General features: G+C 38.9%; 2 protein-coding genes across 2 annotated transcripts in view; one reads left to right on the top strand and one right to left on the bottom strand.

Moving 5' to 3' along the window:
* Positions 1 to 1,856, bottom strand: part of LOC120550748 (cytohesin-3) — a 34,689-nt gene extending 32,833 nt beyond the window's left edge. The window contains exon 1 of the mRNA XM_039787532.1: positions 1,498 to 1,856. Coding sequence (XP_039643466.1) covers positions 1,498 to 1,516 — 19 coding nt within the window. The 5' untranslated portion in view covers positions 1,517 to 1,856. The remainder of the gene's footprint in view (positions 1 to 1,497) is intronic.
* Positions 1,857 to 11,000: 9,144 nt separating this feature from the next.
* On the top strand, positions 11,001 to 17,402 carry LOC120551151 (ras-related C3 botulinum toxin substrate 1). The gene is made up of 6 exons (XM_039788351.1): positions 11,001 to 11,319; positions 13,221 to 13,292; positions 13,460 to 13,577; positions 14,090 to 14,152; positions 14,601 to 14,760; positions 15,932 to 17,402. The coding sequence occupies exons 1-6, from the start codon at positions 11,285 to 11,287 to the stop codon at positions 16,060 to 16,062; spliced, it is 579 nt and encodes a 192-aa protein (XP_039644285.1). The 5' UTR covers positions 11,001 to 11,284; the 3' UTR covers positions 16,063 to 17,402.
* Positions 17,403 to 17,425: the final 23 nt, after the last annotated feature.

The raw sequence follows: 17,425 nt of genomic DNA, 5'->3' as shown, positions 1-17,425 counted from the left end.
TATACACAGACAGCAGTATAATGAAAATGTATTTAATAATATAAGGACATGAAGAGTATGATTATATAAAAAACAGGAATAGCAATGCCTAGGAGCAGGCTGGCACGCACAAGTATAAATTAAGATCAGTGAAATAGGTCAAATTGGGTCATCGTCACTTGCACTCACATTCAGGGCAAAGCATCTTGGTTTAGGTACATTCAGACTGTTCAGACATGAATTATGTGGGAACGAAAAAGTGGAAGTCCAGATGCTGGTCTCTCCCTGCTCACACTAATCTCTCACAGTTTAACTGACAAACTGTTATCTGACCATAGCCATTTATTTACACTACACTGCCTTCAAGGCCTTCAGCCCACAAGGCGGTTTGTATTATCTGTTCAGAAGCATCCTGCATGTGTGTTTCAGAACACATATCAAACAAATAACTGATAGGGGACTCCGAGCTGCAGCCGCCATTGCGGACAGTAATCCTGGTTAGACATGCGGCTGCACGGGTTCAATTCAGTCAGCTTCATCACAACATCACACAGTCAGCTCTGATGCACCACATATACTCACTCCAACCACTTTCTCCTGGTTGAGTTGATTAACCTCCTAGGACTGCTTTCATATTCACTATTGGGTAAATAAAGCCAAATGGGACTTAATTATACTTAACCTATACCTTAGCTTCCATATGCAACTCAATAATTGGATTCCCTTATTGTCTTATTGTCCTTAAAAGGCAGTTCCTCTGTCAATGTTCACTGTTAGTGCATTTAAAGGGATTTTTGCTACATCTGCAATCTTCCATATCATCGCACTTGCTATATATTTTGCACAATTTGCAACTTTTTTTTAGTCACCTGATCATACTTTATAGGGGGTTAATCTCCTGTGGTATCACTATATAGCCTAACTTAAATATAGGAACATAATTTTTTTATATATATATTTTGTTTATGTGTTTGTAGGACGTAGATCCTGCTAGGTCTATCCTATCCTCCATATGGAAGGCTGCCAGTCAGATATCTTATCAATTTCCACCAGTTTAGAGGCTTCAGACGGCACGAGATAGTGAGAGCAACTACAAAGCCTTACAGCAAGACATCAAACAGATGGGAAAGGTGCAGGTATGATACAATCGCTGTGTTTTTGGAGGGGGTTACCATGGCTTCAACGTTTCTACACAGGAGAATCCTTCTCACTGTCTTTATGAGAAACGCTCGTTTAATGTTTGAAATCATGACAACCGACTTGGAGAAAAAAAAAATCCTGGTTCTACCTCCATCTCCGCACATCCGTGTCTCCTGACTCTCACACACACACACACACACACACACACACACACACACACACACACACACACACACACACACACACACACACACACACACACACACACACACATACACACTGACACACTCACACACACACATCCATGCCGTCCATCCATCCCTGCACACGAGCTGAAGAGAGGAAACCAATCTAGGGACAGAACAAAACCAGCCTTACCGTGATTGTCTTCATCCATATTGACTGTAGCTGTGGCAGGACAGTCCGGCGGGAAGGTGTATGCGGCTGCAACCTCGCGTAAAAAATATATTTCGAGTGTTTTTCGACGGGATCCTTCTATGCTTTCGCCGCTGACAGACAGTCGAAGCCGGGTGTGTTGACACACAGATGAAGAGGAGTGGACTTCTGAGAAGATTTGACAGCGGCGAAATTAATACAGAAAGAGAGAGAGAGAAATAAGCCGCAGTCCGGGTGTAAATTAAAGGGAGGTCCTTAATTGTTGAAGGGATATTATTTCAGAGATGTGAGACAGCGGCGGCGCTTCTCCCTCTCTGCTCCATCCTCAGCTGCTCCGTCTGCATTCACACTGCGACCACGGCGACGTCATCAAGCCCCGCCCCTGCTAATAACACCCCCACACTACACACACACACACACACACACACACTAAATTACGTTCAATTCAATTTAAAAATACTGTAACCTGCCTATAAATTCTGACATTTGTGACTGTAGAATAAATAGAAAAGTAAAAGTAGCCTAGCAATATCAAACTTTTATTAAAGCTGCAACTATTTTTTTATTAGGCTAATGAACGTCCGTTACATTCAAGCCATTGCCAAATGAGTTTATACAAAGCTAATTAAGCCTATCAGCTCCACACAACTATCTGTGTATGTCAGTAGCCTATGGCTATATTTACAAAATGGTGTAGTCCAGCAACCGCTTGCAGAAGCTCGAGTGATGCATTTCCCGTTGAGAAAGGACAACAGCAGCGTTCAGCTTTGGTAGAGGACATAGACATTACAAGATAATAACCTCCTCTGAAGAGTCCATCATGTTTTGTTTTTTCAATCCTCCATGTCCTACTTCATTTGACGGGTTAAACGCGTGGAGGAGAGGTGGGGGTGGTGCGCGATCACTAAAGACTTAGTGATGTGGATGTCATGGAGGTCATGTGGATGCGCCGACAGTGTTGTTGTCATTAGTTAGAACTCCTCATGGCGGCAAAAACTACGCACTATAGCTTGAAGTAAAAATGTAAAAGTATTAGCAGCAAAAAGTAGCCTACTTAAAGTACTCACTATGTTGCATGAGATTACACCAGCAGCCGCAACGCCAAATTAGACCAGGGGCGTAAAGTGGGTGAGCCACTGGCCCCTTCCCTTCTTCCAACCCCGCTACAAAGCCAAGTCAAGAAGTAGATCCATCTGCAGTTTACAGCCTCTCTACAAAACATTTAGTTACTCTTTAAGGTCAAAGGACAGGCTCCTTGAGTTCAGCCAGGGGTTAAACTCCTTAATCAATAATGTTAAGGTAAACTGAGAAGAACAGGAAACATGTCAGGGGTCCATTTGGTTTGATTGCAGATCAGATTTAACAGTTTGACCTCTTTAAGTTTCTTAGTTCTTTACATTGTGTTACTTTGTTTAACAATATTGATTTACACTGAAGTAGTTCTAATTTCATGATTTGCTTCATTTATGATCCAAACATTCTGTGGACTGCTTCAAAGAGCCTTTCTAAAAGCATCTCTTAAAAAAAAAAAAAACTATGCTTGTCTGATTCTGATTTCAAACCATTGCCCCACTTTCCATATTAGTGATGCAGGCATGAGGACACCTTTGAAGGCCAAAAACCCCAGCTTGGATACTTCCTGTCTGTCCCTGCCCATGTGAGCTCATGCCTCACTAGCTGAGGCTTTTCCAGGAAAGATCCCAGCCACACCAGCAGTGATGTACTGCAGGGACGAATATGAAGGCAGGACCCAGCATGTGGTCCAGAGTTCAGGAAGGGAGTTGTGCTGAGGACCCATTGTGCAGCACTACAGGCAGACAATGGAAGAAAGTAACAGAAAGGGAAGTGATGTGATCGGCCTGTCCTCCTCCACCCTTACTATGTTATGAAATCTGATCTGACCTGTGTCTCTTCACTACCAGTGGTGAAATCTAGTCAAGTCAAGTCAAGTCAACTTTATTGTCAATTCTGCACATGCACAGAGCAATTGAAAATATGCTTTTCTCCGACCCACGGTGCAATAAGGACACGCACAACAAGTATAATACAAAAGATAAGAAATATATACAAATGAAGCTAAAAAAAAGATAAGTAATATATAAAATTAAAAAGATAAGTAATATTTAATAAATTTTAAATAGTGCAAATGTTTTTTTACTATGCGTTGTAATGCTACTTGATACTTCCACTCCACAACAATTCACAGGGAAATATTGTACTTTTTACTCCACTGAGTACAATTTGAAAAAAACTTTATCCAGTTAATTTAGAGCACAATATATGCTAAATAAAAATAATAAAGAAGTTTAAACTATAAATCCTTCCTTCCATCCTAGGACCTTCCTTAGTTGATATTATACCTAATTGGTGCACATTTTCAAGTTAATCAATTTAGAAATCTGGGGTCGTCCAGGGCATATTTTGTCCACTTGGTAATCCAGCTTTCAGTGTTTTTGTAAAAATAAATAAATAAAAAAAGTCTTTGGTTTGCTTCTAACATCTCGACCATAATAATGTTAGCAGAACATACATTAAAGGGTTGAATTTGAAATGTATTAATTTCCCGTTTGGTTTGTTGTGTCCTATGTGGAGCACAATATTTTTATTTTTATTTTATGTGTCCTGTTTCTGTGTTTATTAAATTGAGAAGTTTTGATTTCTGTTTGGCAAGTTGTACACGCAGACAGAGAAGAGCATCACTACTCATCCAACTTTTTTCACTTTTTAGAGCACAGTATTCATTTGTTTGTTTGAATGACATCTTTTGACTCATTTATTCATTCAATGTTAGTGCAAGTTGCCAATCGTAACATGTACATAATAAGCTAGAAGTCTGATCGTTGCTGTAAAATTATACAGTGAGAGTTTGTTGGATTTTTCTTTTGTTAATGCAAAGCTTGAGCTGTTATGCAACAAGTATGGGAACTGGTACACTACTTCCACGCTTACTTTCCCTTCAGTGGTACAAAGCTCAGTGCGTTTCCTCTCCTGCTTGAGCAGCACAGCCCCTCTGACATAACTGATGCGCAAATCCATTGTTTCACACACCAGGAATGACCTCAGTGTTACTGGAATGAGTAAAGTACAAACAGACTAAAATGAACACACATTTCAAATCAGTGCAAATTGGTTTATGATACAGTATAAAACAGGTACAACTCATAATTAAAGTGTAGGACTATTATTAGAGCTATCTTGCTTGATTGTCTTGTTGTTGATGCTTATACTGTATTCAAATTTTTCTATGCTTTGTTCTCATGTTTATGCTTATATTTTTTATATTTTGCCTTTCAATGTAAAGCAGTTTGCGTTTACGAGTAATGAAAGGTGCTTTATAAATAAATGCCAAATGGACGTCTTTGATTAAAACGAGAGAAGAGTGGGCATGATTTAATCACCTTGAAGTATTGATTACTTCGGCCTCAAGAAGAGCATGAGTCTTATGATCTGATCATGTTACGGATACAAAAGCTGCTCTATCCAGGGTCATAAAGATGACTTTACTTTCAAGCATTTCCTTGAAAATGTCCCTGGATTAATGTTCTATTCCAAAAACTATCCTCTCTTTCCTAAAATAGAAAATTAATGGTCACCCCCAAAAGCTTCAGGCATAAACAAATACTGATTCCACATTGTTGGTTGTTATTACTTTCATTGGCGGCATGTTCCCATGAATTCCTTCTCACACCCCCTCAAAGGCCTGCCTGCAGCCAGGAATAAAGTAGGTTTCATGTTTACTGAGAAACTGCATGATTGGACACATGACATCTTCATCACCATCTCTCTTTTCCTCCAATATTTATGCCGGGTATATCTCGCTGAAATGCGCACAAAAAGTAAAGTGTGAAGGAAGTAAAGGCCGTCAGTTTTGGGAATAATCCGGTGTTAAGAGCGGATGTCCGAAGCAGCACAGGAAGTTTCCAGTTCCAGTTCCAGTAGAACCATAAAAGGGTGGAGTCCAGCAAGAGCTCTTTCCATGCTACAATTTAATTAGTTTCCTCTAATCAATGAAACATTAGAGTTAATTATGTATCTGCTGTTCACATAGCGCACAGTGTTTAGTGGGATTAGGAACATTTGGAAATAAAGCATTTGTCTTTCAAATGGACCAAGACATATTTCAGCAAATATAATAAGAGCAGAAGATGCAAGAGTCAGCCTCTGCTTGGCTCATCCTCTTTGATTAATTTCTGACCCATAAACTTGGCCTCAGTCTGACATCCTTTTTTGCCCGCATTAGTTATATTTATATCCCCCTTTACAAGCCAGCAAAAAAAAAAGAAGAAAAAAAAAGACTTTGGATGGATGCACTCCAAAATTTCCCTGGAAGCTGGTTCCTACAAGGCAGCATATGTCAGCCATATTAAAACATCTCATGTGCAGAATCGGGGAGTGCATGGACGGACCTCGAGTCCTGGTGAGTGGTCATGGATGACCGTGTGCATGTGCTCCAGCCTGATTACAGCTGGGCACAAATACACATTATGTATGCATGCATGTGAGAACTATAGGGTTAGGCTGTCAGTTGGCGGATATGTCTTTGTTGAGAAAAACCAAGCGGATAACTGGGTGAAGATATGGTTTTACTCATTTATGCAGAGACTTTGTGCACAGAAACCTGATTCAGTTTACCATGCCTTATTACAGTTTTATATTTTTTAAAGGGGCTGTATTTGATATTCAGAACAGTAATATAGCAGCAAACAAATATTTGCTATGTAAAGATATAGTGGAGTAATGGCATTCTGAGCAGAGGATGAAGTCCCACTATCTCTGTGAGTTGAGATCTAAATGCTAAATGCGGCTAAATGCTAACATGCTCACATGCTCAAAATGACTCACATGCTCAAAATGACAGTTTTTAAGATGCTGATGTTCAGCGTGTTAGCATGCTCACATTTGCTAATGGGCACTAAACACAAAGTAGAGCTGAGGCTAATGGGAATATCCAAAGTATTGGTAAAGACGTGTATTTTTTGAATCTGTGAAGTCTCACTTTATCTTCACTGGCGAAAAACATTTTGCTGTTATTATCACACTTAACATTATACCCCACAGCAAGAGCACGCAACAAGCTCTATTCTCTGGAGGTTGTCAACAGGTTTTCTGGGAAGTATGGGAGACCACAAACGTTGAGGGAAAGTAGGTGGTAGGTAGTAGTGCACCGAAAAAGTAAATTACAATTCATCAACACTGGATTCTCAAAGAACAAAAACAACCATTTATTCCACAGAGAGACGAATACAGTGGACTGTTTCTGCACAGTACCTATTCACTCAGTGTGGCTTTTTCCCCCCTGTCCTCTAAATAGGCGCATCCAAAATTTCGTGCCCTGAACTTTTATCACACTCATCAAAGAAGTGACCCTGTGGAAACGGATTCATCCAGTGCATCTCTTGGCTGCAGTTGTTCGGCGGCAACGTTGTAAGCATGTAGCCTGCTTCATGACCCATACTGTTATAATGAGGTAGATGTTGAGCCGCACAGCTTCAGAGCTGCAGTATTAGAGTCTGATTTATTTTGATTGAGACACGCTGATTATTTAATGTCTACTCAGCCCTCCGCTGTCTGTTTGGCAAGTAGTGGAATACATAGACATCTTCAAGTTAAACCAATAAAATAACATGCTGCATTTAGCAATTAGGCTGAGTCAGCTCCACTAGATTTATCACCACTCGTGTGTCACTAAGGAGAGTCTACCACCAGTAATGATGGTGTTCAAATTCAGGGTTCTTTTGAAAATATAATGGTTATTGTTGTTGGTGACAAATACTGAAAAGCTGGGACTCCAGAGGATAGTTCATTTTTGTTTTTGTGCCAGATGAGTTTCTGAGGAATTCCTGAATCCTGTGAAAACCATCTGCAACAGTCCCACACACATTCCTGCTAATGCAAACACACAAGTAATGTCACACACTTCCTTTTCCCACAAAGGTGGAGAGAGTGAAGCAGGCCATGTCTGTAAAGAACGGAAGAGAAACTGGAGAAAGAGAAACACACACACACACACACACACACACACACACAGAAAATAAGAGGGAGGACAAAGGAAACACGTGGGACATCTTTCCAACTGGGAGCATGTCTCACCTCACAGCTCTGATAGATCTGATTAAATCTGATTGCAGAAGTGACCCATGGCTGATTGTCATCAGAAAAAATAATAGCTTTGTGAATAGATGGGACTGGACACAAGTAATCACACAGAAGTCCTCTTTTTTTCACCTGATGACTAAAGCTCTGCGTATGCTGCATGTCACTGCTCATGCAGAGCGAGGACTCCTTCAAAAGTTTATTTTTAGAAAGCTTTAACATCTGCCGCCACTGGCTAATAAACAAGCTGCACATAGCTGCCTGGAATCAATCCGAAGCAAATTATAGCTGGATTCCAGTTCCATAAAATGTATTTCAGGCCGATGCATTTGCTCAGCCTCCCTGAAAGCAGAACAGCAACTATTCTCATAGAAATATGAAGCAATTTTTTCTCAATTCAAGTCCATTCTTCTCTAGTTTGTCAGTTGGCATCTGCTAGCAGCTAGATGCTTTTGGTTTGGTGCAGCAACATGTGAATGTTTGCTTCAATCCGTTTGATAGAAAACAACTTTTCATATTTCTGTCAGAATAGGTAGGCCTTCTGTAAATTTGGACGCATATCAATTAATGTACGCAGTATCTGTGAATTAACAGTGTGAACTAATCACATTAAGTCATAGTGACTTGATACTTTGTTAATGGTGGGCAACAGGAATTCATCATGTATCCTGCATTAAATCGTTATGAGTCATGCATTAGTTAAACATTACTTAAATGTATGATTTGCACCCTTATGTCTTACCAATTTAGCCACTAAAGACTATTTTTGTACATTTATGAGCGTATATGTGTATAAGTGGGTGAGTTTGAAAAGCCTTCATGGGTGGCAAAATGTTATCTTCTGTGCAGCTGTGACATTATCAAAAAACAGTCATGAAACTCTATTATCAGATTTGCAGTGCCCTTATCAGACTCGGCTCCACAGATAAATTCTCTGAAAATCCATCAGATGTCACAGTTCGAGCTGCTGAATGATTCATAGCGACTCTAGTTATATATAGGTTCTTATAACTGCAGCATTACACTGATCATCATCGCAGCAGCATAAATGCCAAAGCCTCTGGTTCAGCCATCTGCTTTATTCGCTTAGTTGAGCTGAAATGATGAAATCCAGAGAATAACTTGTAGATACTCTCATCCTTTAGCTTTCACTTCTGCACATTATGCATCAGGCATCCCGTGGACTCGGCCGTGAGTGCTACCATTACAGAACCCATTCTGGCATTTAAGTGTTGATTGCCTGCAGACAGTCAATCTGACTCCTATGCAAATGAGAGCACCATGACAGGGGTCATTAAATCTTGGTGATTATTTAGAGCGCTAATGGTGGAACATAATGATCCGATAAAATGACTCTTCCAACTGCAGTTTGAAGGGAGATGCAAGCAGAAGGAGAGCTGAGTGTGACAGTGCACAATAAAAAGCCAAACCAACAAAGTTCTCTTCAACAGCAGTTCTGACCTGTTGTTGATACCTCTGATGTGAAGCTCTTTTACGAACCCTTGTTCCAAAGCCAGGCACTGGTAAAAAAAAACAAAAAACTGCTAAATTAATGAATCAGTCAGTAGAACGGCCTGAAAATAATGACAAATGCCAAACAGCAGCCGTTTGTTGCATGTCATTCCCCTTTTGTGTCTTCAGCTTTCCTGTCAAAAGAATGCCCTCACAAAATTATCTTAATCAAAAAAAAAAAAAAGCAGCAGGTTGTTGGACAAATACAGTAGATGGATTTGCTGCTAATTTGGATACAACCAGTCTAATATGAGCAACATTTTTTGAAAAGCCCAGTGTTTGTTAAACTCATTCAAGACATACTAAATTCTAAATTATGTTTTTTCTTTTCTGGAGATGTATGAATACTGCTTCAAAGCAGCTTTCTCCTTTAATGTCTTTTCTCAGTTTGACATCCTGATGTCGCACAGTGTGACCCCACTATGTTTTACAGCCTCCCTGGTGTACCGGCGACAGGCCTGTTTATCCTCCATTAATCTCCCTTCTGCTTTTATGGTGACGTTTATCCTATTAATGTGTTGTTTGCTGGGAAAATCCCCCAATAACATAATCCAGAGTCAAGGTTACAGGGCAGCATGTGTGTGTGTGCATGTATGCGTGTGTGTGTGTGTCTGTTAAGCGTTGGCATTTTATATATTTTTTGGCAATTAAAATTTCGACATAGACTGTAGTTAGACAATAAAACTGTAAAATTGTAAAATGCTGCCCTCTCATGTTCACATGCAAAGACTGCAGAGTGATTGTTTTTGCAGTACTTCATGCAGAAGTAGGAAGCACTCTCTTGTATCAAAGGTAGAAGTATTCAGATCTTTCACTTAAAAAAAAAAAGTAGCACACCACAGTGCAAATACTCAATTACAAGTAAAAGTGCAAACATATTATGAAAAGTAAAATGTGATATTGCAGAATGGCTGTTTTCAGGGTGCTATAGGCTAATAATATACTTGGATTATGAATATAGATGCAATTATTGTTGCAGTGGGTCAAAGTGGGGCTGATTTTAATTATTTTATATACTGTGGGTAGTTTAATCTATAAAATGCATCATATTTGATTACTTGATTATTATTAGATTATTTTCATCTATCACAGATTTTTGCAATTGCTCTAAAGTATTTAAGATCTCATTATTTTCTACACCAAGTTTAGTAAGAATTAAGAGAGAGAATCCTACCCTTGAACTTAAGAAAAAAAAAAGATCTAACACTGCTGCATTAAAATAAACAGAAACCATCATTAACTGCAAGTAAAGGTAATCATATACCAGCGGCTACAATCAATATATAACAATAAAGTGGGTAGGGGGTTTGTTTTGTTGTTCACACTTCACGCATGCAGACTCAGTTCTACAGTTTGTTGGTATAGGACACTCTGATACATTATTAAAATAAGTGAAAAATGAATTATTTGACTTTAATGTAGGAGGTGCTTGTACTTTACTTGAGTATTTCTATGTTTCTGCTTTATGCTTCTACTCTGCAGAGGAAACCATTATACTTTACTATATTTATTTGACAGCTTTATTTACCAGTTACTACAGATTATACATATTGGGGGCTATTCTACTGCATTGTATCTTACAACAAATAGTATTATTACATTGTTGTATTTAAACTTTTACTTAGGAAAAGGATGTTAATATTTCTTTCATCACTGTATTTAAAAAAACTAATTTAGATGCCCACCTCGGAGTTGTTTTGTTACGGGACACTGGTTCTTTTTCTTGAACTCAGTGGCATATTCCTGTTGTGACCAGTTGGGACCAGTAGATGGCAGGGTTTGACAGTCCTGCTTAGCGCCCTTAATAGTCCTGCTCTGACCGGATATGACTTGTAGGGATCTCGGAGCAGAGCTTCCAAACTGTGGGCGTTCTTTTTTCCCCCCCCTCAGTCAGTCTCTCTCCAGAGTTTTTTTTTCCTGGGTGTTGCCTGCTTGAATAACAACTTTGGAGTTTCGCCGGGTGTTACTGAGAGGAAGAGACAAGCCGGATCATTTCTGTAAAGTCAACTCTTTTCAACTTTTTTGGACAGCTCACTTAGTTTACGTTGTACTTTTTACGCGTAACCGGTGTGGTTTTATTTTAGCCGCCGTTAGCTAGCTAGCTAAGCTAACTGAGCTCGAGCTGCTGTAACGTTGGCTGGGTTGCTAGCGAGAGAGGCGTCCGATGCAGGCCATTAAGTGTGTGGTGGTGGGGGACGGGTAAGTGAAACCATCTTTTTTTTTATCCGTACTTTGACAACTAAAATTTCCCAATGTTACTCATACGTGAACGGTTAAAAGCTAACATAGTGGTTTCCGTTGACCCAGTTAACAACAGTTGTCTAGAGGCAAACAAGCCTCACATAACATGCCAAATTAAGCGACAGCTGTTGTTATGCCTGCTCTCCGGTCCAGCTGGGTCAGACAGATTTATCTACATGCTCCGGTTAGGTGTGACTGAATGGGTCACAGGCAGCATGTCCTGTATTAGACATGACGCAGGCTGCAGCTAGCTCGCCTCGTCCTGTATAGAAGTTCTTGGATTGTTCGCTAATACATTTATATCAAATTTGTTGCATAACGTTACACTTTGTGTGTTTGTCATTAACCGTACAGCCTCCTAAAGGTCTTGGAACAAGTTATTCTTTTTAGCCTACCCCAACCAAAAAGGACCCAATGGTTTTTAAAACTGATGGCCTAGTCTGATCAGTAGCCTAAATTTACTCAATAATCCAAAGAATGCAGTCCATTAGGCTAGCTATATAAAATAGAGCAAATCGAGCATTTAAAGCCAGCAAATGTTTGGGGATTTTAAATATCAAATAAAAAAAAAAAAGCAGCATTTAAAAAAAAATTTAAGCATTACCTGCATAAAACTGAGGAATAAAAATGTGTTGATAAAATTGTCTTCATATATGGAAGTTCATAAAGGCAATGAGCTATTGTCTGGATTTGGTTGACATTAAACCATACTTTAAACATTGTACTACATAAGCCCACTGATTTTTGATTACTGGTTGCCATTTTTTAAGACACGCTTGTTATCATTTTCAGATAGTAGTTCCCAGTATTAATGGCAGACAGATATTAGCACTCTTTGGGATTTATACCTGATCACATTTAGTTAAGTCTGTAAACCATTTTTTAGCTCAGCTATGGGCATTGTCACAAGTTTGTATTGTACATCCCTACCCTCTCTAGTCCCTCTATTACAGCAGACAGAGCATTTAAAGTTGTAGGTCAGTCTATTGATTGCTAGTCTAGGACATTGTTTTCTTAAGCCAAAGCTTAGAACTGGCAAAGTTGTACTTGAAAGATATCATGCCTGATAACGGAATAATAGTTAATAATTGTTCAAATTATTTGTTTAAGCCATGGTGGTGTAAAAAAAATAAAAAAATCTGCCTTCTATTCTGAGGTGTTATTGTTAGCACATCCTGTATCTGTTAAAAGGTAGATATATTTATCTGATGATAATAAAAGTAAATACAAGACCGCAAACTCCCAGTCCTGACATGCAATTAACCCTTGTGTTGTCTTCCCTGGTCAAAATTGACCCGGTCTGTTTTGCCAGTTTTATAAAGTATACATCTTCTAAGCCAACTTCATTCCAATTTATCACCGCTAGTTTTACACTTATGTTTGTAATTCATGGTCAATAAACCTTATTTATATTAAATTATGCCTAATTTTGAGTTAAAATACCCAGAAATTATGAATTACTTTAGCTAATAATTAAGATCAGAGGAACATATGTTGATGCATAATTACAGCAGTTTTGTGTAGGTAACTAGCCATGTTATTTTTGGGCAATTTGGTTGAAAGAAACACATATTTTTGATAAAAAAATGTTGAAAACAGGTCAAATTTGACCCAACACAAGGGTTAAAAAAAAGAGAGGAAGAAAACCCCCCCTACAATCCTAATTCTAATGTTAACAGCTATTAGTATGAGCTAACACAGGTTAAACCGGGCAAGTTAAACAATACTACAGATACACCCTATAAAACTAACTCTGCTCTTACCTTCATTTCTCTGAAGAATATACTGTGATTATAAAAAACTGAGAATAAATCATACAAACAAATCATTGTATTTTTTCTCCTCCTTTCTAATCCCAGAGCTGTGGGTAAAACATGCCTGCTCATCAGCTACACTACCAATGCCTTTCCTGGAGAGTACATCCCCACAGTGTAAGATACACACACACACACACACACACACATCTCATGAACAGCTGTGATATGAAGACTGTCAGCACTGTATTGTACATTTAGATATAACTTAATTTATCCCAGAGGGAAAGTTTTGAAACCCATTATGCTTATTTGAAACCAAATCTCCACCTCCCTTCCTACAGCTTTGACAACTACTCTGCCAATGTGATGGTTGATGGGAAACCAGTGAACCTGGGCCTTTGGGATACGGCAGGACAGGAGGACTACGACAGGCTCAGACCTCTGTCCTACCCACAGACGGTGTGTGTATATGCATTCATCCCGCTTGTCTCAGACCACTGCCGTGCACAGACTAGTATCAGCCAGACAATGTTCACATGAACACTTGTTTTCACTCTGCCAGCATTGATTTGGAGTTATTCACTGGCCTGTAATGCTTAAGACAGAGTCTTTGCACTCAGCAGAGTAGAGCCTTGTATCCATAGTACCTATACACTGTCTGAAGAAGTGAAAGGGCGCTCTTGTTTGCACTCTTTGTCCTGACAACAAACTGGCCTCTGTGCCAAAGACTCGCAGGGAGCTGAAAGTGGGAGTCAGTTTGTATTTAACCAACAGAGTCCAGATCGGTCTAGTTTTGTGGACCCTCGTGTCTTAACATCTTGGGGTCTATTAAGTCAATGTTGTGTGCTATCTGTTTATCTTCAGCATCATAGTTAACGTTAAGATGTATCCCAGTTGTAACAGAAACATCTCCTTAGTGCTGATTACGTTTTTAATGTTGTACTGAGGTTTGTTCTTTCCTCCCCCCTCAGGATGTGTTCCTGATTTGCTTTTCACTCGTCAGTCCAGCCTCCTTTGAAAATGTCCGAGCCAAAGTAAGGACTACCTGCTTTTTATTTCTGCTGTTTGTCACATCTGTCAGTAATGGTAATATTAGGTTATACAAGTGTTTTCCATGACATGTCACGCTCAGATCTGCTTGGGTGGTAGAATAAGAGAGCCATATGTGGGAATACGGCCATTATACATTTAACCATTTTTTATTTTTTTTTTATTTTTCACAGCTTACAAACTAACAGAGATAGAATCTTGATTTGAAATCCTAAAGGAATGCTTGAATTAAAAAAAACAATCTGAAAAATGAACCCTTTCCTCCCCTCACAACTACTCGAAATGGGGAATGGTATAACAATATGCATAACATTATGCACAAGACAACCAAAATATTGTGTTTGGTGTAATGATACAGCCAATAAAAACATGTCTTTCATACTGTCCGTCTGCATCCCGTGGCCTCTGACTATGACTCTCTCCTGCCCTCAGTGGTACCCCGAGGTGAGACACCACTGCCCCAACACGCCCATCATCCTGGTGGGCACCAAGCTGGACCTGAGAGACGACAAGGACACTATCGAAAAACTCAAGGAGAAGAAACTCTCCCCCATCATCTACCCTCAGGGCTTGGCAATGGCTAAAGAAATAAGTCAGTTTTATCACAACACACACACTGATACAAATGTTAAAATACTCTTAATGTCTGTTAAGGTTGTGAATTGAAAGACCCTTTTTAAGCAGTAGAGTTTCTGGTAGTTTGCCAAAACAGGAGAGGACCCCGTTTCACAGTACAACAGCATGCAAATTAAATTAGGTTCGTAGACTTGGTACATATTTTTCAACTCAAATCTATTGCAGTCTGTATGCAGATCCTTAATCCTTAGATACTTTGAAAAAGGGCTTAAAATAACTCAAATATCCTAAATAGCAACAGGTCTAATTTGTTTACTATTATTATTATTATTATTATTATTATAATTATTATTATAAATGTAAGTTCTATTTTGATTAAATGTAAAATTAGATGGTGACATTTATGCTATACTAAACAGTAGGGCTGCAACTAACGATTACTTTCATAGTCGATTAATCTGTTTATTTTTTTTATTTATTTTTTTTAGTTGTTTGGTCTCTAAAATGAAAAAAATGGTGAAAAATATGTATCGGTGTTTCCCAAAAGCCCAAGATGACGTCCTCAAATGTCTTGTTTTGTCCACAACTCAAAGATATTCAGTTTACTGTCACAGAGGAGAGAAGAAACTAGAAAATATTCACATTTAAGAAGCTGGAATCAAAGAATTTTTACTTTTGTCTTAAATAATTACTTAAACCGACTAATCGATTACCAAAGTAGTTGACGATTAATTTAAGAGTTGACAACTAATCGATTAATCTTTGCAGCTCTACTTAACACCCTGCAATGTTTCCTTGCCAGAGTTGAAGTTGTATGCTGTTAATTGTGTAATTTTAGGAGAACCTGGGAATGGGACCAATTACCCTACATTTTATTTCCTTCTATTGTATTACAGTACATTTTAATTTCTCTGGGACTGAAAGAGGATTTGGTTGTAAACTTCATTTTAAATCAACTCCAGCTATTAAAAGCCATAGTTGTTATGGAGCCTTGTGCACCCTGTGTAGTCTAGAGTGTGGAAAGATTTTGTACAGTCGTACGGTTAACTTGATAGAAAACAGCAGCTACTGATCTTACTCAAGCTTTAAACTATGTATGTATGATGATTGCAACATGGAAACAAAAGCAAACAGTTTTTCTGACTTGTTCCACTGCTTTTTCTGCTTTCCTCTCCTCTGCCCACCAGGTTCAGTAAAGTATCTGGAGTGCTCGGCTTTGACGCAGCGCGGCCTTAAGACGGTGTTTGACGAAGCCATCAGGGCGGTCCTGTGCCCCCCACCCATCAAGAAGAGGAAGAGGAAGTGCAGAATATTGTAATGGAGAATCGCAGGGAGTAGAAAGTACAGTTGCAGTCAGAACTCAACCTACTCGGAGGGAAGGAGACGCTGGCTGGGTTCCCCAAACATCTATTCACCCCGTGTCCTTGCTTACATTGAAGCTCTGGTAGATCAGACTTCCGTCTGAAAGAACGTCACAGATTTAAGCAGCGCTGAAGGTTTTCTGTCCGATCTGGTCTCAGTTTGCTTCCATCTGTTTAGTCCTTTCAGATTGACAGGAATGAAGTGACTTTGCTAAGGCCTTGGGCAATGTGAGGTTGGGGGGGGGGATTTGATTTGGGATCTAGGGTTGATTTAAGGAGAAAGAGGGAGGATTTTACAAAAAACAAAAACATCCATGTCACTTTTCTCAGACATTGTGAAGAAACACTACTTGAATGTGATATATAATTTTTTTTTTTAATCATGAAATTACCATAGATTGCTCTGCACTCTTTCCCCTACACACTAAGAGATTCCTGCTGCCTTGATGACTTTTTACTTTAAGATAACAAAGTTTTAGTAAGCTTTAAAGTAATTTCTCCTTTTTGTCCATTGTAAGTTTCTTGTCAGCTGTGATTGATGGACCGTTTTGTTTACATGTGTCATCTGACTAGACTGAGGTGTTGCCAAAATCCAGTCAACGGTCATCACTTTGTAGTCACTCCATGAACACTAAAAATGTATCTTTTTAATTTAGTTTTAACAAGATACCATAATGCGAAAACAGTTTAACCCTTAATGACTTAGAAACAGTTGTTGTAGCAGCTGCTAAGATCAGTAATAATTACTCTCTACAATTAACGAGCATTTAAAACAGTCAAAAATATTTACCAGGGAATTATGTTGTTTTGTTCCTAAAAGCTTTCTAGATGAATGCCCTCGTCTCGCTGCGTGTTAAGTGAACACACAGTATTATATGACTAACGGCCGGGCATGTGAAGGTGCAGTGCAGCCAGTGTTGTTGTGCTGGTTCATTCTCTATCTGTAAAGGTTATATTATCATTCTCTCTTATTTTGACCACATCTATTACTGTGTTTTATGAAGTCTGCGAGCCAGTGTATAGGCACTCGCAGATTGTAACAGATTTTAATGTCTTTGTTGGGCGATATGAGCAGTAACTATTCAACAAATAACATTTGATTTTGAAATGAGCAGTGATCAAATTGCACGGGGAACCGCTGTAAATCTAGATTCATTGTATCAGTGTTTCAATGGCGCAGTGGAAATGCACACTTGGTTTTACTTTCTTGTTAAATGTGGTTTCATTTTCACATAGTAATATGCAGATTTTTCTTTTTTTTTTTTTTTATTAAAGCAAATAAATTCATTCAAAACACTGTTGTATTTAGATATTCTGTCC

Source organism: Perca fluviatilis, chromosome 21 (assembly GCF_010015445.1).
Source record: "Perca fluviatilis chromosome 21, GENO_Pfluv_1.0, whole genome shotgun sequence".
Classification (NCBI taxonomy): Eukaryota; Metazoa; Chordata; class Actinopteri; order Perciformes; family Percidae; genus Perca; species Perca fluviatilis.
Note: the sequence above shows the minus strand (reverse complement) of the source record. Positions and strands in the feature narration are given on the sequence as shown.